The sequence below is a fragment of the Hipposideros armiger genome, unplaced genomic scaffold (genome assembly GCF_001890085.2).
Source record: "Hipposideros armiger isolate ML-2016 unplaced genomic scaffold, ASM189008v1 scaffold_454, whole genome shotgun sequence".
NCBI lineage: Eukaryota > Metazoa > Chordata > Mammalia > Chiroptera > Hipposideridae > Hipposideros > Hipposideros armiger.
This window is the reverse complement of record NW_017731804.1, coordinates 527,024-552,373: the sequence shown is the minus strand read 5'-3', so window position 1 is coordinate 552,373 and position 25,350 is coordinate 527,024. Positions and strand designations below refer to the sequence as shown.

The 25,350-nt window shown below is 48.8% G+C and overlaps 1 protein-coding gene across 1 annotated transcript in view; it reads right to left on the bottom strand.

Annotated features, from left to right (window-relative positions):
• Positions 1–21,882, bottom strand: part of TRIM67 (tripartite motif containing 67) — a 66,026-nt gene extending 44,144 nt beyond the window's left edge. The window contains exon 1 of the mRNA XM_019665833.1: positions 19,994–21,882. Coding sequence (XP_019521378.1) covers positions 19,994–21,034 — 1,041 coding nt within the window. The 5' untranslated portion in view covers positions 21,035–21,882. The remainder of the gene's footprint in view (positions 1–19,993) is intronic.
• Between the last annotated feature and the right edge of the window lie 3,468 nt (positions 21,883–25,350).

Here is a 25,350-nt window from a genome sequence, read left to right as displayed (position 1 = left end):
TAGACACTGCTCCCAGGCCCACCAGACTCGCTGCCAGACCTCTCCTTCTGCTTCTGAATGCTGTCTGGAGAGGACTCCCCAGTGCCTCCCACCCCCCAGGGCCCAGCAGGGCTCATCACAAGTACGGCATGCTGATTTCGCTTCAGTTTTTTGAGACATGCACTTATTTCTCACAGGGACTATTGGAGTGCCAGCAGGGGACACTGAAAATCATCCCACTCTGGTCCGAGAGAAGAGCCTGCAGTCTGAGAAATGTGAATGGATTGTTTTGTCTCTGTGGATGTTGGTTACACCAAACTCTTGGAAAAAAAGGAAATATCCAGGCAGAACATAAAAAACATTTTTTTTGTGTGTTTAGTGATTGAGTGGATTTTAACCTGAATAAAAAAGTTGCATTTTAAGCAGCTGGCAGCTAGTGAGAACTGCTGTGAGCCACTGTGAGTGGCCATCCAATGGCCGGCAACCGATCTGACTCAGCTGGGAAGAGCGCAATGATCACAATACCAACATGGGCCAGTGAAGCAACGTCCTCCACAATTAGACTGAAGAACAAAAGGACAGCAACTTGTCTGTTCCCCTTCCCTGATTCTCCAATGCTGTTCTTGCCCCAATTCCTCAATAAAATCTTTTTAAAAAGTTGCATTTTAGTTTTTCCGTTTCTTTAAGGTTAGAATTATATTCCTGTGGTCTCTGAGTTTAGATGGACAGCTTAATAGTACAAGTGTGTCCATGCTGGGTCAAATCGCCTGCCTGCCTCCCCCCCGCCATGTCTTTACCAGCAGCCCTAAGGGAGCAGCTTTAGGGACACAGAGCAGTTCTCTGCCTTCCCCGCCCATTCTGTGTGGCCTTATAGTGCATTATGATACATTAACCATGAGGACCCTGGGCTAAGAGGGTTCGACTCCTGGCTCTGTCACTTGTCAGCTGCGTGTCTTGGGAAAATACTTCATCTCTTTGTTCTGTAGTGTCCTCGCCTGTAAGATGGGAATGACAATAATAGTTTCTACCTCATAAGAGTTCTTACAATTATGCTTAGTAAGATAACTCAGGCATTCCCCAAATCCTCTGTAATTGCTCAATCTGGGTCTATCATATGTGGATTGTTATAGACAATATGTGTCCCCCCATATCTATATGTTGAAGACTTAACTCCCAATTCAATGATAGTTGGAGGTGGAGCCTTTGGGAGGTAATTCGATCATGTGGGTAGAGAACCCATGGTGCCCTTATAGGAGACAGAGAGCGGCCACACACACTGAGGCAAGGCCCTGTGAGGGTACAGAGAGAAGGTGGTTATCTCCAAGGCAGGAAAAGAGCCCTCACAAGGAACTGAGTTGGCTGGCACCTTGATCTTGTGTTTCTAGCCTCCAGAACTGTGAGAAATAAATCTCTGTGTTTTAAGCCACTCAGTCTACGGTATTTTGCTACAGCAGCCCAAACGGACTGAGACATGAACTTTTCTAAGTTACCCAATTAGGGCCTGCTTATATTTTAAGTTCATACAGCTTCAGAGAGAATTCTTATGTTTTCCACAGTCTCTGTGGAGAAGCCCCTTAGTTGCCTCCTTCTAAACTTGGTCCTAGTTCTCTAACATCAGGATTACCCGATAGATATGCATATGGTGAGACACGAAGAGTCTAGAGTCTAGATGTGGTTCAACCCAACCTCTCCTTTTATACACAAAGAAACTGGGCTCCTAGTAAAATTTAACTACAAAAGAATAGACAAATATATTAAATTTAAAGTCACAGATATTAAATGGTTTGTGACCAAGTACGGGCACCATGCGTGATGCAGAGTAGACACTTGTTAGATGCTTCTTTTTGTAACATTACCTAAGATCATATTGCTAATTAAAGGCCATTCTTATTTGACTACAAAAGACCTAGAATCTAGGTGCCCCTCTCAAGAACCGTCCATAAGCTTGAAGTGGGTGGAAGAATAAGACCAGGTAACTCTAATGTCTGTTTGAATGTAACTAACACCATCTACTAATGTTTGGGGAACACACTGCCAAGTAAAAAAAGGCAAGGGCCCTCGTAGAACTATCAGCTCCATAAACTGGTGGGGTTTGGGGTTTAGTGCTGCCCATGTGCATTGACAGAGGCGATGTCCTATTACTTAATGAAGACCACCACTGAAGGTCATTCCAAAAAATTTAGCCCTGCACAGCCAAATAACCCCCTGACCATTCTCTCCCAGACACAGCTCTGACCATGTCACTTCCCTACTCACCAGTGTGCACCGTTCTCCTTAGCTCAGTGTCCAAAGATCTTGCCGGCCTTACCTCCAGCACTGTCCAAGTGATTTCCACCCTTTGGTCAAACTGGACGCGGCCACCCCTGGCTTTCCTCCTTCCTGCCTTGGCCTCTGAAGTCCCCTCAGCCTTGTATGCCTTCCCACTCCTGCTCTGACTGTCGCCTGTGAACTTCAATCCATCTACCAAGATCCTTCCAAATGCCACCGGCTCCTGAAACTTTTGCTCCCCTCCCTGAATGGAGCACGTTCTCAGAACTCCTCCTAGGACATACCTCATGGTCTGTGAGACAGGTGGCCTGAGAAGGCACCTCACCCCCAGTGCCCTGCAAGCTTGTGTCGTGTGTCTGGGACGGCAGCAAGGCTTTATGTGTGGAAAGTGATGCACAAATGTCCGTGTCGGTGCATCCATTTTGTTCTAGATTTTGCCTGACTAACTCCCCCGAGTGATTCAGGTCTCAGTCCTCTCACATGCTGGGCATAATTAACATGGCCATGTGGCTACTCTGAACCCACCGCTTCGGGGGCTCAGAGCCCCACATGGGACCGGGCACTGGCAGTCTGGCCCTACTCTGTGGATTTAGATGCTTTTCATGACTTCTGGGCATTAACTATTTCTAGTTAACTGCCACCACTGATCCAGCCCAAATTTGGTCATCCTCGATGGGATTTCTGATGTCCTTCCCCTCCCTGCCTCTGCCTGAAGTCCAGAGGGCTGCTTCCCCTGGTCCTGCCCTCTCCCTCCTTGAGCAGCCTGCCCACAGTTGGAAAACCCCGCCCCAGAGCAGCAGACAGACAGCCCCTGTGTTCCACTCTTCTCTGAATGGCCAGCCACAGGCTCCAAGAGCCCGGGAACCACGATGAATAGAACGGCCCTTGTTGGCAGCCTAGACCGAGGCCCGGAGACGCAGTGGTGGGCCTTGGTTGTTCTTACTATCAAAGCAGGTGCAGTGACAGAGCTGGAGACTGGAGAACATAGAAGTACTTCCCTTACCGGGACAACCCGTGGGATGGGAGAAGGGTGAGGCGGACGTGCAGAGGCCCTGGAGTGGGGAGGGCATAGGCCCCACACGGGGCCCTGAAATGGACTAGGACAGACCCTCCCATGAGGGAGCGGCAGACAGACCTTCTGGACCCCTCAGCCCCACAGGATCCCTTCTCCTAGTTCAGCTCCTGGAATCTAGCTCCCACCTCCAAGGGGCAAGGTCTTGGAGACTTCTCCATGGGTATGAAGGACTGATGCTAACGGGCCAAGTGGACGGGGCAGCCCCTTGGGTAGAAGTCACTTAGGGAAAGAGCAGGTCAGTATTTGCTGTGAGGGGAACATTGTTGGGTGGCAGGTCTCTTCTACATTAGACTGTGGTCCCAGGTTGAGGGGAACCTCCGCTCCCAGAAGGAGAAAGGGCCTTTGGCAGAAGAACTATGATCCAGGGGTGACCCAGGGAACCTCTTTTCCCAGTAGATGTGGCCCAGATTTGGGGGCCCCCTGAGGCAAAAGAGCTCAGAGGATCTGCTCCCTGAGCCAGTCAGGAGGAGATGGGGGACTTGAATGTGGGAACAGGTGCCCATGTGGTGCATGGACGCTGCCTCCAACCCCAGAACCTCTAGGTGGAGGCCGCTGTCATGACTCTGTGAACCCTGCAGAATTGTTATCTGTGAGGACTGCCCTACCCCGCCCGACTCTTTTGCCTCCACCCAGGGCTGGTGCAAATAAGAGAATACTGCTCATTTAGTTCCCCTGCTGTGAGTTCTATGGTGTATTTGTCCTGTGGCTGCTCTAACAAGTTACCGTAAACTTAGTGACCTAAAACAACACTGGCTTATTCTCTCAGTGCTCTGGAGGCCGGAAGTCCAGAATGAGCCTTACAGGCCAAAAGCCAGGTGTCAGCAGGGCTCATCACTCAACCTCTTGCTTCTGTCCTTCCATCTCCTGCTACTGGCCTTGGCCTTCCTGGGTCCCTCTTACAAGGCCCCTTGAGATGACATTGGATTCAGCTGAGTAATCAGGATTATCTCCTCATCTCAAGGTCCTTAATTTAATCACACCTGCAAAGTCCCTTTGGCCATGTACCGTGATGTAGTCACAGGTCCAGGAGATTGGGACATGGACATTCTTGGAGGCCACTATTCAGCTTGCACCTAGCGATTGAATTTGTCCTTTTTAATCTCATTTCACATACACTCACTGAAGTGTCAATGTCTGCTTCCTTACACACCTGTGTGCTTGATGAGGTCCTCGTGGGCGTATTCAGTGTCACATTCCCAGCCCTGAGCCAGGTGCCTGGCACACAGCAGTAGGTCTCACCTGGGTCCTCTTCTCCTTACTGAGGGCATGAGGGCAGGGATTAGGGCAAGGCCCGCCCACGGAACTAACATCTGGGGGCCAGAAGGGTGGGTCTTGCTGAGAAAGGTGCAACTCTGGTGCCACAGAGAAAAACTGGCTGGCCAGCCACAAGCTGGTGCTGGTGGCCTCCCCGTCCTGCAGTGGCACAGCTCTCTGATGCTGGGGATGGTGAATGCACAGCCACAGCAGCAATAACGAACAGAGTTCACTAAGCACCGAGGCTTTACACGCCCAAGTTAGTTGATTCCTCACATAATAATAGCATTATACAGAACACAAGACTGTGGCTCAGAGAGGTGAAGCCATTTGCTCCAGATCACACAGCTAGAAAATGGTGGAGCCAGGACTCAACTCAAAGCCAGGTTTTTCCGAACCCCAAACCAATGCTCTTAGCATTGTGTTGCCTTTCAGATACTCAACCCAGATGGAGGAAGGGGAAAACCTGATTTTCCACCCAAATCCCCTAGAGGCAGGGCTGGTGGGCTGGGATAGTCCCTCAGCTCCTGGCCACATTGTATTCTCTAGCAGCTCTCTGTCCCCCACATCCTGCCTATTTACCAGTAGTGACGTCATCAGACCTGAGCTCCATTCTCTGCTCCATTAAAGTTTCAAATGTGCAGCTGCTTAGGGAACCGACAAAGCAACTTCCAGTATGTGTCACAGTGACCTTCCCTGCAGCCTGGGCTATATGCCTGCACAGCAGTGAGGCTTAACAGCCCCCACAGGAGAGCCGAGAGTGCGTCTATCGGGAATACGATAGATGCTGTATGTCATCTCCACCCCCATTTAACCTGGGTCCTAATGCAAGTGAGGGGTGGACGGGATTATGTGGTCACAGTCACAGAACACAGCTCTCAAAAAGACCTTCTGTTAATGATTCTTTCTGTTTATGATTCTGACTCCAATTCTAATTGTGGGGTTTTCCCCACCCCAAGCAATTCTCCGACCCAGCTGAGTGTCCTACATTCAACTCAATTCTGACACTATCTACCTGGAGACAGTGTCAGATCCCACAGGTTAAGGGCTCAGTCCTACGAGATTAGCTCCACCCCTTCAGACACCAATCACAAGTCCAGTCTGTCACCTGGGCCTCTGACCTACCAGCTCTAGATGGCTGTAGATCCGGAGGTTCCCACCACCTCCTCCTTGTGCTTGATTGATTTGCTGCAGTGGCTCTCAGAACTCAGGGAAACAGTTTATTTACCAGATCACGGGTTTATTATAAGAGGATAGAACTCAGGAATGGATGGGAGAGATGCACAGAGCAAGGTGGGGAAGGGGCGCAGAGCTCCCATGCCCTCTCTGGGAGGGTCACTCTCCCCGAATGCCCACGTGTCCACCAACCCGGAAGCTCTCCGAACCCCGTCCTTTGGGGTTTTATGGAGGCCTCATTACAGAAGCAGGAGTGATGAAATCATTGGCCTTTGGTGATTGATTCAACCTCCCACCCCTCTCCCTTCCACAGAGGTTGGAGGGTGGGTCTAAAAGCTCTAATCCTCTGATCACATGGTTGGTTCTCCAGGTAACCAACCCCCATCTTTAGGTGACCTAGGGGCTTTCCCAAAGTCACCTCATTAACATAACAAATGACAGCTTTACCACTCTCATTATTAAGGATAGGAACCTGGACCAAGACCAAATATATAATTCTGATTAGAAGTCACCACATCACACTATTACACTGGGTATGTGGGGCGAGAACTGAGGTGGGGGACATGTAGGCAGCTACACTCCCTTTCCAGGAAGCCTTCCCAGACTCTGTGAGTTTGTGGGACCCCTCCTCCTCTGTTCTCCCGTGGCATTGCTTACTGCCAATTGTAGCCCGGATCACCGTGGTCCTGTGCTGTAGTTACTTGTCCACTTCCTTGCATCCCTCCCTGGACCGGGACTGGTAGTGAAGTTAACCCATCCTGTGTCCCAGCAGTGTCCTCACAGAATAGACTCAGCAGTGTTTTCTCAGGTCACTGAATACAGTGCCAAGGGCTCTGGGGCAGCAGAAAGACAGGGAAGAGGCTTGGCTCCCTTGGATGGGGGTTCCAGGGTGCAGCTGTGGTCAGCATCTAGCTCTCTTTCCAGGGTCTCCGAGCCTGGCTGCTGTCTGGCCTCACCTCCCCGCCTGCCCTGTCTGGCTCTCCCAGCTCACTCAGTGGCCTCTCTGGATCCCACCTGGTGGGAGCTCCTGAGATCCACCCTTTTGAGCAATTTTAGATTGCATCCCACTGCAGAAGAGAGGAAACAGAGCCAGAGCCTCTTCTTTTCTCTGCCCCTCCCAATGTAGATGGGTGGGATGCAGGGTGGTCCATGAAAAGGGGAGGCTCGTTTCCCACAGAGAGGTTCAGGTAAAGGCCATGTGATCCTGTCAACAGGGGCGGGTGGCGGGAATGGCTACAACCATACGTCGGGTGACTTGACTCAGCATTCTCTACAAACAGGCATTTCCCTCTGAGCCAGCCACACAGGAAGATGGTGAGTGAGGTGCTCTGCTCTCCGGAAGCCCAGGTCACAGCTCGGCTGCCCACTACCTCAGGCCCCAGGAGCAGAGTAAGCCAACCCTTCCTGACCTGCCGGCCCCATGCTCAGAAGCCCTCAGGCGTCCAGCCAGTGACCCCTGGCCCTGGGCTTGGGGGTCAGGGCCTGAATTCAAACCCTCATTTTGTGCGAACAAGTTTCTTATTCCCTCCGAGGCTATGTATCCTCACCTGAGAAATAGGGGTCATGACACGTGCCCCAAAGGGCTGCTTCTAGGTTTCAGTGAGCACGTGCATGGAAAGCCCTGGGTCTGGAGCTGGCACTGTACTTACTGACGGTGTTTCTGAGTTCACGAGACCCCAGAGAGGGCTTCTTCAGGCACGTGCAGGCACCACTGCTCTCCTGCTGTTGGCTACCCAGTTATGCTTTGTAACAGTACCCCAGTTTTGCTTTCAGAGATTGCCTTTCCCCACTGGGTATAGTCTAGTGGGACTGGAATCAGGGTCCCAAATACTACAGCCTTCACCCCAACAAGGGGCAGGCCCTGATCTAGGTAGGATGCCAGCTCCTTGGAATTCAAAATTGAACCAAGGGACAAAGAGACCTGGAGAGATGGGCATTTGTTCCATGATGCCCCAGCCAGACTCCTGCCACTAGACCAGCCCCGCAGATCCTGCTCTTAGCACGTGTGAAAGCCTTTGGGACCAGAAAGCCTGGTTCACACTCTCTGTGACCTTGGGCAAATCATTTCATCTCCCGTTGCCCCTGTTTTCCTCAACCATACAAAGGGGAATATTGGCAGGAGGAACCTTAGAGTGTCATTGTGGGGTTAAGTGAGTTCATACGTGTGAAGCGCTAGGGACGGTACCGGCACACACATGATGCTGTGTATGTGTTCGAACCTGACTCTCAAAGCACCCTCTGATTATGTGAGTGCTAGGAAAAAATATTATTTTTCCAATAAACGCTCTTGGATTCAAGTTAGCCAGAGTTGGGTTCTTTTGCTCCCAACAAAGAAGTCTAATGTGTAGTGGTTAGGAGGCTCAACAGACAAAGGACAAATGTCAAAATTAGTGATTCGTGGCTGGATAAGTGCCAATTTCTGCAGAGTGCTGGTGGTGAGAGGTGTCTTCTCAACCACGACTCGGCTTCAGACTCCGACTCTCCAGCTACTGACAGCTCAAGGGTTCTGCGTGACTCCTGCCCCCGGGCATGCAGGAGGAGCCATCCAGCTTGTCTACAGACACCTTCGAACTGCCAATATTATGTCAGAACCACCAACCCAACTTCCTTGGCTGAGACTTAGTGCTGAGGTCAAGACAGGAAGAGGCAGGGCTGATGGGCGACATCGCGAGGAACTGGCTCTGGTCATCCATTATGCCCACGGGTGCACAGTTGCTTCTCATTCTGAGGGGGCCAGTTAGTGTCAAATGACCCTCAAGAGCTCCCAAATGCAGTAGCCAGATCCAGAATAACTGGAAAGTTCTTGCCCCCTGGGACTTGGACTTGTCAGTTCCCCTTGAAGTTAACAGGCAGAGGGACCAGCAGGTACCACCCTTCAGACACAAACTGCCTTTGCACGACCTCTCAGCCTGCCCCACACCTCTACACCTTTACATGGCCGTTCAGCTGCCAGGTGTGCCCTCCCCTGGCTTCACTAGTGCCCACAGTCACCATTCAAAACTCAGCTGTAGTGTTGCTCACTCATGCTGTCCAGCCTGCCTGCCTCTCCCTAGTCCAGAGGAGATGCTCCTTTTATGTGCCCGCACCCCCCCACCCTCACCCTCCCCACCCCCGTCACCCCATGCCTCATCACTGTCATTGTGCGTTTACTCTTTCTTCTACTAAATTGTGTGTTCTCAGAGGCTGAAGACCCTGTTTGCTTCATCTCTGTATGAGCTCCTAGTGCAGAGTCAGTAAGTACTGGCTGAATAAATAATTTATTTTTTTCTTGGACAACATGATAGGGAGGTTTATAAAATGAACCAAGGATCAGAAGCAAGGGCCAGGACTCTTTTTCTCTTTGCATCTGACATGCAATATAACATCAGAATGGTCATGCAATTTCACTTCTACACTTTGGGGTAACTTACTATCAAAAAGGATTATATAGACCTCATTTGTCACTAGCCATGTGGAGACATTATGAGGAGAACATGCTTGTGTGTATACTAAATATCTCAAACTATCACTTTTAAACTTGCTCAGGAAGTGCTGGATTTTTTCTACCATAGCAGAATAAATGGATTTGAAGCACAATGAAACCATCCAGGAAAAGATTCAAGATAGAGAAAAGTTCAAAGGAAACCCTAGTAATCAAAAAGACCTTCTGTAGACACCTGTGGATGGCACTCCAGGAGTTGTATGAGTGACAGGGAACACCTATCTCTCTATAGCTCAGGGGATCGTGGAAAAAAGCCCCCCAATTTTTTTTAAAAGTCAAGTTAAAAAGAAATCTAACTATGTGTCTAAGACACTTACAGGTTGAAAAAGTGTTTCTGCATTCTTTTGCAACCAAAGGAAAAGACAGAAGAATTTTGACCAAAAACCAGGGCAAGGCTCAGAAGAGAGAGGCAAGCTAGAAAGATGGACAGAATGTGCCTATATCTCACAGCTAACACTAGTTATGCTGCAGCAACACACCCTTCTGACTCAGAAGCTTCCAACAACGAAGATTTACTTCTTGCTCAATTGAATGTCCATTGCAGGTCACCTGTGGCTCACTTCACGTGCTCTGCATTTCAGGATCCAGGCTGAAGGAGCCCCACATGGGAGGAGTACATCCTAGCCTTGTAGCAGAGGGAAAGGACCTACAACAGAAGCACACTGGCCCTTCAAGCCTCTCCTGGGAGGTGGCAGCATCACTTCCACTCTCACTGCAGTGGCCCAAGCAAGTCGCATGCCCAGCCTTGTATGGACGGGGCAAGAAGTGCAACTCTTCCACAAGGAAGCAGGAAGTGTTGTGAGCAAATAGCACATGGTAAGAGGTTCTCCCATCAGGCCGACTTGGCTTTCCTTTACTAGCCACATGCTCCTGGGCAATCTCTTCCTCTCCTACAGGATCTTATATTGGGGGTTATAGTGCCTACTGCTTCACGGTGACAACTAAACGTGAGTATATTACAACATGTGGCTTTTTGTCCTCCTTCCCCTGTGTCACCCAACCCCTCCATCTCTCACTGCCTCTCCCACCACCTTCCACGCTATAAACTTCAATATAACACATTTGACTGTGCAGCTTCAGGTGGGGAAGAGGTTGGGGGAGACGGCAACCTGGAGAGATGCAGAAGTTCTGACTTCCTTCTTAGAGACAAGATCCTGGCTTCATATACTCAGGGAGAGTTAAGAAAGAAATCCCTGAAGTGCTTTAATGTTTGTATTGGACTTTATCCTGAAGGGAATAATAGGATGGAGCATGCAAAAATGTATATGCAAGAACGGCCACTGCAGTTTTAAAAACGGTAAACCTTTGGGCCGGCCAAAAATCAGCGGGGGGAGCCTGGTGTGGGACTGGAGCCCCTCACTCCTCAGGAGGGATCTCAGTGGCCAAGATAACCTTCCTGATTCTCAACCACCACACGGAGGTGTGGGACCAGCCCATTTCATGTCTCCACCCCTCCTGTCAGTCTTGATGTGGCTCCTTCTTTATATCCTTAGTTACAAAGCTTCTGTTCAGCCAGACTTTAGATGGCTCTCCAGGTTAATTGTTCTATGATTTAGTTGTGATTTTAATGTGGTCATGGGAGGAGGCAAGCAGGGTGTTTATCTGCTCCACCATCTTGGATCTTCCAACTGACTTCTTAATGGATCTTTTTTTCAAGTCTCTCTTGCTGCCACCTTCATCCTCTGAGTCTCTTTTCTCATCCGGTTTCCTGATTTCTCTTTTGCCCCCCTACCCGCTCCCCTTTGACTTAGCCAAACAAATTGAGATGTTTAAAAGATTTCTGCTGCCAGGTTTTACTGGCAGACAGGGTAAATATAACAACCTGGGAAAATGATGAAAATTTACAAGAATCTTTAAAAGGATTATAGCCAGGCTATTCCTGTTCTTCATTGAAATTTAAATGAAGCTAACATTTAATCTTCCTTAGCCTGTCAAGCTAGATGTCTCCTTGTGTGGCTTCTGGAATCCCTTTCATCATCATTCTTTCACCACTGTCTCCAGATCCAATATGTTTTCTGTAAGTTCCAGATACTAAAGAATGTATAATCCAAGTTCCCTCACTTTTGTCAGAAATAGCGTCATATTTCTCAATGTTCCTCTGCTTCATATGAATATGTTAATCCCTGGCACTTTGCCAACAAATAATAAGGTCTTTGAAAGAAGGAACTAGGTGTTAAATAAGTTTCATAACCCCTCATATAATGCTGTACATTTGTTTCTTTTTTCTTTCCTGACTAATAAAATTCCTACTTGTCACTCATGACCCTAGGTCAAACATCATCGCCTCACTCTCCCCCTCTATTCCCTTTTCCCACTTGCCCTTCCAAATCTCCAGGCAGAATTAATAGGCTTTGCCTTTCTGTTCCCTCATCAGTTCATTCATAGTAAAATATAGTACTTATTCCACTTTTTTATATGAGTTGAACATACATTAGGCTGGCTATAAAATTGTCCCTTTCCTCCAGTCGGCTGTGAGCTCACCCGTGGTCTGTTTTATGTGTATCCACAATCTGTGGTCACATTAGGAGCCCAACAACTTCTTATCCAATGGAATGTTTTAACGAATTCTACGGAGAGCCATGGGATGGAGTTTATCCTTCCTGTACTAGAGGCCACACAAATGGACTCAGGAATGAAAACCCCCTTAACTGTAGAGCTTTAATTCATACTCTCCGTGGGCCCCACCACAGACATTCCACCACCACCATCATCATTATGACACACAGCAGACCTCAAATGAGCCAAAGTCCTGACAGACAGGCAGCACAGACCCTGCCTGTTTTATGCAGGTGGCCCTGAGGCCTGTGTAACCCAACTGAAACAAGAGGTGTTGAGAACGAGAGGAGCCTGGGGAGTTAACCATGATGTACACGGGGCAGAAATCACTTGAGGAACTATTTGAACTTTGATTTAATCCTCCTGTTGAAAGATAATATTCTGGGTCTCTCAAATTTCTGCAAGTCTTGCCTGTGAGGTGCTGATTGCTCTTTGTTCTGGGCTATCTTTCAAGGATGTTTGTGTATACAACAACCTTGGAAACTAGAGATACTGCTTTCTGGTAGACCAAGTGCCCATGCTTACTGCCCTTTGTAAAAACTTCAGGCTCCCTAAGTTCAGGGTTCCTCTTCTGTAACGTAACCTACTGTGTGTGCTGGTGTCATCTGGCACTCATCATGTCAGCCTGTGGGACTGAGGCTCAGGGAGCTGGCACAAACCTGCTAATACTCTATGGCTATTGCTGTGAGTAATACACTGCCCTTCATCCCTGACCCAGGAGTTTCATGTCTTCTCCCGCGTCAAATTCACCTGTGGCAGGTGACTTTGTTAGCTTGTATGTAGACTAAAATCTCAACCTCTCATGGTTCCTGACACCCCCCCCCCAGCAAAGTCTTCATGCTTTTTGGTGTACCCTGACTTTCCCCTCTGTGCACCTTCATATTCTCAAAAAGCTACTGGTTTAGGACCCTGCTGGGTAGGCAGGGCTGTGTTGGCGATAAACATTCATCAGTGATAAGCTGCAAATACTGGTAAAGGAAACCACTCTGAGAGGCAATAATCACCCTCCAAAGCTGATGGTATGTGGTGATATTTCCATGAAGGATGTGACATAGGATTAATGATCCAGCTGTCTAGAGTAGGCATGGTCATTTTGGAGTCTATTTATTATATGGGATGGAAAGGTAGCAGTCTCATGTCCTGGTGATGCGGAAGGTCCCCATTCCTTTATCTGAACATTTCCAAGCGATATTTAGTTTTTGTAATAGTGACTGAGCATGCTTAGAAGTAGGGTATTATCTTAATAAGATTTTCCAGAGATTTTTAAAAATTCTCTTTGACTTTATTTAAGTAGGCCACTTGTTTGTTTATTGATTTATTAATATTTATTTCAAAACAGATTTAAGGCAGCTTGTAAGGGTCTATAGAATTCAAGAGTGTATAACTTAAAAAGAAGAACAAGGGTGAGGACATAAAATGGAGCCAGAAATGAGGCTCAAAATCTATAACATAATTACATCTATTATGTTTGCACTAAATATTTGGCCCTAAGCATTTTTGCAGCCAAACAGAAGAGTAAAACCTGATCAGTTTTTACACAAAGATCTAAGGTGTCCATTAGATTAAAAAAAGGAAACATCTGCACCACAGATGTTGGCTTGAAGGAGGGAAGTGGTAATCACCACAGGAGAGTACAAAGTCCCACCAGGACCCTTCTCCCCTCCAGAACGAAAACCTTAAGCCACTGGGGACAAACAGCAAATCCTGTCCCTCCCTGCGACCACCTCAAACAAGGTGGAGACCACATGTCGCTAGAGGAAGTAAAAGGAAAAAAGATGCCCTATCTTTTTTGGGGGAGTTGCAGGAAATAGTCACGGGCCCAGGCCATTTGAGACTTCCTACTGCTAGGGAAAGGGCAGGACAGCTGAGAAAATGCAGCAGAAAGCTGGAGAGGGGTCCATCAGTTGGCTTGATGCAACCAAGGAAAGAATCAGTGAACTTGAAGAAGGTCAATAGAAATTATGGAAACTGTAACACAGAGAGAAAAAGAATAAAGAAAAAAAGAACAGAGCATCTAAGAACTGTGGGACAATTTCAAATGTGGACAAAAGAGTTCTGTAATAAAACCAACAAATCCAGTGATAGAAAATAACCTCACAGGGTGATGTGATCATAAATTCCTAACTGGGCAGGTGAGGGTGTGTAGTACCCCCCACAGGTAACAGGGCTATTGCACATACAGATCAACTAGAGAGCTTGCTAACATTCAAATCCTTCATGAGTAGGACTGTGGCAGGTCTCAAGAATTTGCATCTCCAGCAAGCTCCTGGGTGACACTGCTGCCGCTCAGCAGACCACACTTTGAGTCACAAGGTCCTAGTTTAGAGGTCATCACATGTCATGTTCCGTGAAGGACAAGATAGTAAAAATTCTCAGCTTAGCAGGCCACAGATCTCTGTTGCCATTACTCAACTCTTCCAAAAGCAACCGTAGCCACAAGCGGCCATAGGTAACTTGTAAACAGACGGGCATGGCTGTGTCCCAGTAAAACTTTATTGACAAAACAGGCAGTGGGCCAGTTCGTCAATCCTCCCCCTAGTTTGTCTCAGAATTTAAAAGATCGATCCCTTCTGGAACACTCCATGCTGTTGACATCCACAGGTAAGGTCCCATCACCATGAATGTCTACCCACAAAGGACTGTCCCCTGCAGGCTAATAATAGAACACCTGAGCAATGGAGAGGCCACCACAGCATACAGTATGAATACGTGGTAGTAAGAAGTGGGTGTCCTTTCACAATTTGTAAAGTACTCCCCGATTCAAAACCCCACTATCTCTATCAATAGTCTTCAAAAAGAAGATAAAAGCAAAAGGTTGAAAGATTCCACTTGCAAAACTCTAGGCTTTTTACTCGGGTTGTGCATAGTTCTGGCCACATGCTCTGAGGGCCCTGGTAGGTTTCCACTCAGCACCACTGGGCTTCGAATCAGCAGCTGGTGTGCAGCCATCAGCCCAGAGCTGCAGACCTCAGGGCCCTGGGAGATGTGTGCCAAGCCCTTCTCCCTACTTAACCTTCTCTTTCCCCGCCCCACCCCACCCCACTGGAAGCGCCTTGGGTGGACCCTGAAGGCTCGGTCTCCTCATTGGCCTTAAAATCAAGAGGGGCTACTTGGTGTAGAGCTGTGCACATCAGACCAAGTTTTGAGAGAAGGCAGATCCCTAGTAGTTAAAAATATAAAATCTAGATATTTGTGGTTGTCCTTTAAAAAAATAGTTCTAACAATAATGTAATGACAACAGCAAACAACAATGACTAAAAACAGGACAATCCACCTTCTTGTTTCCCCCATGGTCTTTATCTGCATGAATTATTTATTATTTACATAATTTTGCTGTTGGGAGAAAAAAATCTGTATATACTTTATGGAAGGCAATTTGGCAACATTAATCAAAGGTCTTAAAGCCAGACATCCTTTGATATAGCAACTCCATATTCAGAAATTTCAGGTAAGAGAAGAATTAAGAGCACAGGTATAGATTTAACTAGAAAAAAGTGTTTATAATAACAAAAGACTAAAAACTTAACCTAAAGTCCAGCATGAGAATGTTGATCAAATAAAATAATAAATCCTTATGATGGAATGGCATGCAGTCATAAAAAATAATGTACATTAATTGACAGAAAAGATATTTATATTGTATTATTGAAGCAAAAAGAACAGTTACAAAATAAATATACAACAGAATTCTAGAGGGAAAAAAATTCTAAAATGTTAGAAATGTTTTTCTCTGCAAATTGGAATTTAGGGATGATATTTAATTCCTACATTTCTACATGTATAAATCTGATTCATAACCATGAACATCTGTTAATTGTGTTATAAAGTAGTACAAATATTCAAATAAGTCTACTTATGACCATGGCTCAGCTGTGATTACATGGTTAGCCTTTGTCATTTATGTGTCATCTCTCTTAATGGAGGAAGTCTTTCATTGGAGGCTTTACAGGCTAAAAGCCTTTCCTTGTCTCTTTTACGAAAGAAGGTAGGACAAGGGGCCCCTGGCAGTGCCTCACCACATGTGAGTAACCTGCAGTCCCTTGTGTCCCGAGGTCTCCAGGCCCCACCATCTCCTTTGCTTTGTGATATGCTGACTCATTGGGAACAGTAATCCTGGTGTATCTGTGAGGTTTGGTGTTAACACCCATCTACTCTCCAAGGTCCTCAAATACTTCTGAAGAAGGGCCTACCCAGCATTCCACACCTCAGTACTGGAACCAACTTCTGTCCATTTTAATTCGGGGGTTGACTCTCTGCATCCAGCAGGAATTACAGATGTTGTTGGCATTCTGTGACATGTCACACCAGGGAAGCGATATGGACCATAGTGACCCTTTCCGTCTGGTTTCAGGAAAACTAGAATTCCATAATCAATAGGCAACAAGAGAAACGCTCTGGCAGAAAGCTTCCCTTTCCTGTTCCACCTTCCAGAGCATTTAGTTTCTTCACATCGGCTCTTTGAAACAATCAATGCTCTCCCAGGAGAATCATCTAAATGTATTTAGCTAAGACCTAAATTTTTTGCGCTGTTTTAAAAAGGCGATAATCAATCTTGTTTTAAAATAGATTTCAGTGTCACTTGTATGTCTGTTTACCTAAGAATCGCTAATTAGATGTAAAGCTCCAGCCAGGGTAGAAAGGAAGTAAAGCAAGGCTGAGACGAAGGTTTCTGGAGGGAAAGGACTGCTGGGGGACTGTTCCGGCAAGATTCTAGTTCTGGTCAGGTGACACACTTTGCCATGGCTCATAGGATACTTAGGTGACAACAACAACAATCCAGAGACTTTAGGTTTTATTAAACTGATACTGCTGATGGGGTGGGAGTGTGAAACTGAGTGTTCTAGCTCATGTGTCAAAAGTAGCTCCCTCCCAGCTCACAGAGCTGGTCTAAAGGCCTGTCCACCGAGCAACACCAAACGCTGCGCCAGGGAGGGCCCCCTCCTTTCTCTTTCCAATGATCACTAGCCTCTGGCCAAGAAGCGCAGAACAAGCACTCAATAATTTCCCTTTCAGTAGAAATATAGCACCTGCTGGAAGAGAACAGCAGAACTTCTATTCATTCTCGAAAACAGGTTTTCAAAAACTATCTCATAGCATCCTTCTGGATTTAGAAAGATGTCTTAGTTCTCTGAAGCAGTGGCACAAAATATAAATTTGAGACACTAGACTTTGCATGCAATTGTCCCCCCTTATCCATGGGGGACACGTCCCAAGACCCCCAGTGGATGCCTGAAACCGCAGACATTACCAAACCCTGTATAGACTGTTTTTCCCTGTACACACGCACTTATGGTAAAGTTTGATTTATAATTTAGGCGCAGCAAGAGATGAACAACAATAGCTAGCAATAAAATAAGATAATTATAACCATGTACTGTGATACAAGTTATGTTAATGTAGCATTAGTAAGTAAAATCCGGGTCACTGAAACACAAGCACTGCGATACCCCCACGTGGATCTGATCACCGAGATGCTGCTAAGCGACTAACGGGAGGGGAGTGTGGACAGTGTGGAGACGCAGGATGAAGGGGTGACCCACACCCTGGGTAGGCCGGAGTGGGAAGGTGCGAGATTTCCTCATGCTACTCAGAATGGCGAGAAATGCCAAGCTTATGAATTGTTTATTTATGGAACTTTCCATTTAATATTTTCAGACCACAGCTGACTGTGGGTCACTGAAACTGAGGAAAGTGAAACCACGGACAAAGGAGACTACTGTGATCACAGTTCCCAGGTTACTGTCCCATTCTATTGAGCAAATATCACACATGCTTTCCATATTTCCTCATAACTTTACATTGTTGAGGATAGAAATTTTATAAAACAGCTGTTAACAACAAGGCAAGAATGACCAATGATTTTCCCTACATGATAACTCATTATTCAACTCACTTTTCCTTGTAAGAGGCTTGATCTCTTTTAAGATTGCAAACTCAACTTATTTTGACTCCCACTCTTCACTAAGTCTAAAGATTTAGGTGACAACATCCAGAATTAGTTCTAGCCTTTTTGCAAAAGATGTCTTTATTTGTAAAATGATGTCTTTTCACTTGAAAGATGAAATAAGTAAAGCAACTATGATTACTGTGAAGCAATATGCAACAAAACATCATATGACTGACGTCATATGAATGATAACTAACTCAAGGCAGGCTTTCCCCTTTCTTCAAAACTATTTTAGTATTCGATATAAACAATATCAGAAGTTACCAGCTCATGTTTTCTTCAGGGAACCAAGTTACTGAGTTCAAATAAGCACTTTGCTGTTGCCCTGTAGCTTTCTGCAGGTCTAGTTGTTTTAAGTATAAAAACTCTAAAAATAATAACATATATTGGTGACTGTGGGTCCAGTACTATGCTGGAGGTGAAACATACAGTTATACTCACTCCTTACACCAATTATCTGAGTTAGATATTATTCTTCAGAGGGTTTAAAATTGCACCTAAAGCTTACAGTGAGTGATTTACAAGTGCTGAGATTTGGATCCAGGTCTGAGTGACTGCACAGCAACCTTCCTCAGCAGAGGCACTGTTGACAGTGAGGCTGGATAATTGTTTTGGGGAGGTTACTTGGGCACTGTAGGATGTCTAGCAGCCTCTCTGGCCTCTATCCACTAGATACCAGTAGTACCCTCTAGGTGTGACAGCCCAAAATGTTTCCAGACATTGCCAGATGTCCTGGAAGGGGAGTGAAATTGTCCCCAAATGAGAACCATTGCTCCAAGAATTATAAATTTAACTCCAGATTGCCCTTCCTCTGACCTACTACACAAATTTCCTTCTCTAAGGTGGATTATTAAAGTGTTCCTCTTCTGTTTTCTAATTTTTTATTTGAAAATGTTAAATTACAATAATAATGTGCACATTGTGCAGATTAAATTATATAGCAACAATATATAATAAATCTACAATAGAAACAGGTGGTCCTTTCTTGTCCTCTCACCTATGTTCCCCTTTCTTGTCCATTTCCAGTTGGAAAACATGAGATAGCCATGGGAAATTGCTTTAATTTCCTGTGTCTTTCCTCCTCAATTAGAATACATATTTCCTGTTGGCTGATTTGGAGACTTCCTATCTCTTCGAGGTGTGAGAAGTTTACTGGAAAGAGGACACTGAATGACAAATCTCCACATTTGCAGATGCTAAGTGGGGACCTAGAAAAAGGGACTCTAACTCTGTCAGGCCTGACCCACTGACCTCAGGCGCCATGAGTCCAGTTGTTCAGCTTAGCCTTTCGGTGGGCAATTAAGGTGAATATGCGTTAGAACTGACCCCACTCTTGCTTTGGGGACATATCAAGGGCCTGACTTCATTGGCAGCCAGAGTTATAGTGAGTTGCCTTTAGAAGCTGTTCCATTCCCACTTGGGAGGTGGCACCCCAGGCAAGTCTGTGAGGCAGGAGGCTATGGCCGCCTACAGATGGAAGTGTGCCTGTCTGGCTTACTAAGAGCTAACTCTGCGACTCCATCACACTCCCACTGCCACTGTGGCGGAGTCCCAGTAAGAGAAGATCTCTGAGGAAAATGATGCTCCCATTTTCAAAGGCACACATCAAAATTCTCAAACAGGGTGCATGAGGAAATGTATCTTCCCTCTAAGCTAGGGGGCATTCTGGGGGTAGAAAGTGCTGGAGACTAGTTGAAAGAGTAGGAAAATGTCTGGAAGCTGATGGGAGTTCTGCTCTGGAGGCAATAGTGTATCCCTTCACTGAGGGCAGGGATCCAATCCTTCTTGTGGTCAGAGAAGACTAACTAAAGGCCAAAGACATCAGACATGTCCCTGCAGGCAGATGGTAACACTTGAACTTAAAAAAATCTTTTTAGAGGGAGAAAGGGGCCCTGAATGCCAAAAACCTGGAGTGGGCCATCAAAGTAAGTTAGCCAACTTTAGGAGTAGAAGAACTCTGCTCCTGCATTCTGGGTGCCCTTTGTACAGAGTCATAAACTCTGCAGGGAGGAGACCTAGTGTGTCATCTTTCCATGCCCTTCCCAACCCCAATATCCAGCTCAGAGCACCTGGAGTTCATTTAAGTGTTTGTCAAATGACTGATGAGGGAATAAGTGAGTGAATGGGTGAATGAATGAATGAATGAATGAATGAAGTAGTTACTGCTTGACCCTCTGGCCTGTCCTCTGCTAGCTCTCTCAAGAAGAGACCAAGAACACTTCCTCTCGCACCCATGCTTCTCCCCGCGGGCGCTCACCTTATGCTGTTTCCACATGGCTCCCAGCGGCTTCACCTCGTGCTTGCCGTGCCGGCCCTCTTCCAAGCACAGGTAGCACACCGGGGTTCGGCAGCTCACGCAGTACATACTGTAGTTCTCCATTTCGTGCTCCGGGCACGTAGGGAACTTGCGGGCTGCGACGCCCCCTGCTGCTCCGGCCCCGGCACCCCCAGGACTCTTGCAGCCTCCTCCTCCACTGGGGGCGCCCTGGGCCGCACCTGGGGACACAGAGGTGGCCTCGGCGGGAGCCGGGGGCGGTGGCGGTTGCACCAGACGATGCTTAGCGAAGGGTCCCCGGGATGGATGGCACTTTAGCTGGCAGGCAGCGCAGTAGAGCACGTCGCACTGCTCGCAGAGCGTAGCGGCCGGCTCCGGCGGGGTGCGGTCGCACAACTGGCAGATGGCCACAGCAGGGGCTGCGGACGCCCCCTGCACCGCCCCGCGGCCAAGCTGGTACCGCTGCACGATGGCCTCGAGCAGCCGGTTGCGCTGGAAGCCGCGCAAGCCGCGGTGGTCAAGGGAGGCGCTGCGATGGCACTGCGGGCACGTGATAGAGCTGGAAGACGAGGACAGCGAAGAGCAGGCAGCACCCCGGGCCGCGGCGGCAGAGGAGCCGGGCGGCGCGGGCACCATGGGCAGCACGCGAACCCCGTTGGGGGACTTGAGGCTCGGGGTGTAGGAGCCATAACCGCTGTCTGTCTCACTGTACAAGCTCAGCTTGTCCGCGTGGTCCCCGCCACCTCCCGCACCGCCGCCCAGGCCGCCAGCTGTGCTCCCGCCACCGCCGCTGCAGGCCGGGCCAGCTGCCGCGTCATGGTCTGGAGGGGGCGCGGCGGCGGCGCCCGCGGGCAGTCCGGAGCCCCGGGGGTGCAGGAGCGGCTGGGGCAAGTGCTGCTCACCGTCCGGGGTCTGCACTGCGATGGTACGAGCGCAAGGCAGGCAAACGTTGTGGGAACAGGGCAAGATGATGGGCTCCCGAAACAGGGAGCCGCACACAGGGCACTTCAGCTCCTCCTCCATGGCTGCGCGGGCAGGGCGAGCTGCTCAGGTCCCGGGGTGGAATGACCCAAGCTCCGGAGACGGGCGGAGGGGAACCAGCGTGGTTAGCACCGGTGAAACTGGAGGCGGGGACAGCACACAGGCATGCCTGCTAGACAGCCGAGGGGCACGCCCCTCTTCTCTGTCTATCTCCCTAAGACGATCGGGGGCAAGAGAAGGGAGGGGGTCCTCACCTCCTGCCCGCGAGGCTCCTGCACCAGCGGCTTCAACCTGCGGCCAGAGTCCCGAGCCGGTCGGTTGCCCTCGTGGTGGCCTGAGAGGCGCTCTAGGTGATGAATCAGCACTAGCGCCGCCCGCGGCTGCAGCGCGCGCGTCCTCCGCACATCAGGACCAGCGGCCAGGCTGCCGTTCGCTGGCTCTCCGGCTCCAACCTCTCCGCTCCAGTGAGCTGTTGCCCAGGAGCCCCCTTTTGCCTCTGCCCCGCCCCCAAATCAAGGCGATCTGTAGGTGAGAAGGAGGGTGAGCAGGCCGCGCGGCGGCGGGGCTGGGTTCAGCACCAGGGGGCGGCGGACAGCGCCCGGGAGCGGAAGGCGGAGGACGGGCTCCGGGCCTACGGACCCAGGGCGGCACCTGCCGGGTCGCTGCGCCGGCGACTGTCTCGGTTGGGCGCGGCCGGCCCGGAGACCTTCGCTCGCCTCCCTCCCTGGCGGCTGCTGGTGCGGGCAGAACGCGCCCCGCGCTTTCTCCCCGCGGCCAGGATTGACCCTCTTTAGTTCGCTGCTGCTGCTCCTGCGGCGCCTCTGACCTTGGCCGCGCGACGCGGCAGCCGGCGGGCGGAGGGCCACCGCCGGGCTGGCTCTGGGATCCCCTCCCGGTCTTCCTCCAGCCGCCGCGCGCCGAGGAGTTGTAATTTCCAGAGCGGGGCGGGGGAGGGGGCGGGAGGAGGCGTCAGCTCAGCAAATAAGGGCTCGCCTCTTGCTGCTAGGGAAATCAAGGGGCAATTTTAAGGGTTTCGCAGAGAGGATCATTATTAATAATCTATTATTGGGCTGGAGTGTATCTTGAATTAGTACAACGCCCTGCCCCGCCCACCTCTGCCATCATCTCCCCTGCCCAGTCCCGCGCCCCCACCTACCACCAGGAAGGGGTAAAAACAGGGATCTGAAAAGCCAATTGTTTACAAATGGAGAGGGAGCATGGTTTGGTAGTCGCTTCCTAAATCTGCGATAGAGCAAAAAATGCAAGTCCCAAAATGTCGGACACCCGAAGTCAAAGGGTGAGGTTTTATTATGGATTTAACCACAAGCCATTTTGTCTCTGCGTTTCACAGGAGTGCCCATCCGTGGCCGATGTCTGTCGTCGATTCAGGCTGAGTGAGGACACCGGATGGGATTTATAAAACGCGACTTCCTGGCGGAACACGACGACGCGCCACTTTAGGCCCCTCGGCCCTTGGACCCGTGCGCCCGGGACCAGCCCTAGCCTGCTGCCACCGCGGGAAGTGGGCGAGCGGAGAGGGTAGTTTTCTGAATGGGAAAACCTCCACGGTCTGCAACGCCAGCCGGCAGCTGCGGGAACAGCCTCCCGCCCGCGCGGCCCTGGCTGCCTTGTCTGCGCCGCTGTTCTGCCTCCGCCGCCGCGAGAAGGACAGGTGGGCGAGGCGAGGGCACCGCAGGAGGGACAGGCGGAGAAGGGCTTGTAGTGCAGCCGGCTCAGCCTACGGAGTCTCGGGCTGGCGTGAAACACACACACACTAGGAAACTGTTTAAAAACGAAATGAATACTGAAGTCACGCCTCCCCCCACCCCACCCGGTTCTCCATTACTCCAGACAAAGGCAGGGCCCCGCGCCGTGGAGCACGGCGAGCGGGCTCAGCGTCTGCCAGCCGCGGTGGGAGGGGGCCGCGCCGGCTGATGGGTCACTGCAGGAGAAAGCCGCAGCCCGGGCTAAGAGTCGGTGCTCAGGGGACAGGGACCGCCCGCAGGTAGACCACTGGGAGAGGGGAGTGGCGATGCACTCCTGGGAGTCAGGGCTCCGGGGTGGGAATCTAGCCCCTCCCCAGGAGCTAGCTTCCTTATGCTTTCCTAGTCCCCATCGTGCATCTGTCAAAGGAGTATTATAATACCCATGTGTGAGAAGTAAATGAAGTAAACACAGATTGCATATCCTACTTCCTGCCTCATAGTCCTCTCCCTTCAGCTCAGCTTTGCCCACTGATGAGCAGTTTGTCTGAAAATTGAAAAGCAGACCAACCTAGTGCCAGACAGCGCACCAAGAGTTCAGAGACTTGACTCCCCTTCAGCTGCAGGGAGCTTAGAGCAATTATTTAACCAGGTCAATATCACCAGGTAGGAGATGGTGACAACCTTGTCCTAATTGGCCTTCTTTAGATAAAGGCAGGACCAGGAGCTGGACCCTGCCTGCAGTGCTTTGATAAGCCTTCAGGAAAGTGGCTGGCTGTTTTGCTACAATGTCCTATCAGAGTGCTGGGCACAGGTAGGCAGAGGTAGGTCTATAACCGCATGCACTTAAAGATGCATTTCTTGTAATCCGAACAGCATGATCACTCACCTCAGCCCAGCCCAGCCTCCTGATGACTACAAGGAAGTAACAACCCCTTATGGTTGTTTCTGCCGCAGACTAGTCATGTGCCTGAGACCCACCCTGCCTTGTCATTTTCAGACCAAGGTAAACTGCTGGGAGCTGGGGGTGGGAAGACCTCCGATAGGAGTAAATCTTTCCTTGTGCAGGACAGCCTACAATTCCAGCAACCCTGAGGCTCAGGCTGAGTGCGACTTTGTTTCCCGTGCGGAGGCAGCACATCTAATACAGCACAGTTCTCCACCTTTGTGTTTCTCACATGCACTCCATCCCACCACCCAAATTCCACGGCCCAAATCAGCTTAGCCTGGTACTGCACTGCTGCTAAGATCTTGCTTACTTGGGGGATTGGCCTCCTACAGCCTCTTTGTATGAGCTGACGTTACACAGCCAGCTCCAATACTGAGCTGTACACAACCATAATTCATAACAATTGTCAACATCATCTAGGAAAAGGCCTCCATCTGTCCCAACTGTGCCATGAACTGTATGTATACAGAAACGTCATTTTATTTCTCTGAGCCTTTGTTTTTTTCTGTTATAAAATTCAAGGATAAAATTTGTTGAACTTTAAATTTCGTTTTGGTTCTAAAAGTCTCTGTATGTTCGTTTTAAAGAATGATACGAGTATATCTCACTTAATAAAAAATGACTCTTATGAAAAAAATTCTATGTCAATCTTGAATGACATCCATTTGTTTCAAGTCACTAGTACATTATTAAAGGCTGGGCCATGCAGAGAGCAAGGATAGTAATACTATTTGCATTGCAGCCGTTGACAGCGTGTCCTAGTCTGCGCAGGCTGCTATAACAAAATATGATCGACTGGGTGGCTTAAGAACAGAACTTACTTCTCAGTTCTAGAGGCTGGGAAACCTGACATCAAGGCACGACAGACCCTGTGGTTGGTGAGAATGCCCATCCTGGTTTGTGGTTGGCCGCCTTCTCACCGAATCCTTACATGGATGGAGAAGGGGAGAGCAAGCTTTCATGTCGCTGCTGGTAAGGGCACTGATCCCACTCTGGAGGGCTCCATCCTCATTACCTAAATATGTCCCAGAGGCCCCCTCCTAACACTGTCACATTGGGGGTTAGAGTTTCAATACATGAATTTTGGGGGACACAACATTCAGTCCATAGCACACTGTGAAATTACATTCTTATATGTAACTTCATTTAATCCTCATTCAGTCTTAACCACATTTAACCCTGAAAAGTGCACATTACCACATTTCCTCAATTTTATAATGTACATATTATATTTTTATTTTTTAATGTTACTGAAGTCAGGAAGTAACATTAAAAAGTGAAAATATGTACATTATACATTCTACGATTGACACATAATTCTCCCCCCACCCCTACCTTGAAATTTTCTTATTAAATAGATGGTGCATCTTACAATCACTGAGAATCATGGAAATATTTTATTATTTCCATTTTACAGACAAGGAAACTGAGATGAGAAAACTCAAAGTCTTGCAACTTGCAATGGTGAACCTAGAACTGGTCTGAATTTAAGTTTAAAGCATTTTTCTTTAAGTCACAGTTGCCAGTGGGGACCTCCCTCCCAGCTTTGAGTGGATAGCAGGAGAGCTCAGAAGCGCAGATGTGCCATGCTCTCTGTCCTCACCCAGGGCCATCGAACGAGTGATTCTGTCTGCCTTCCCAGGCTACCCTCACCCTCCAGGCTAAGCACATTTCTAGAATGTTCCTGGAAGCTCCCTGTATTAGCC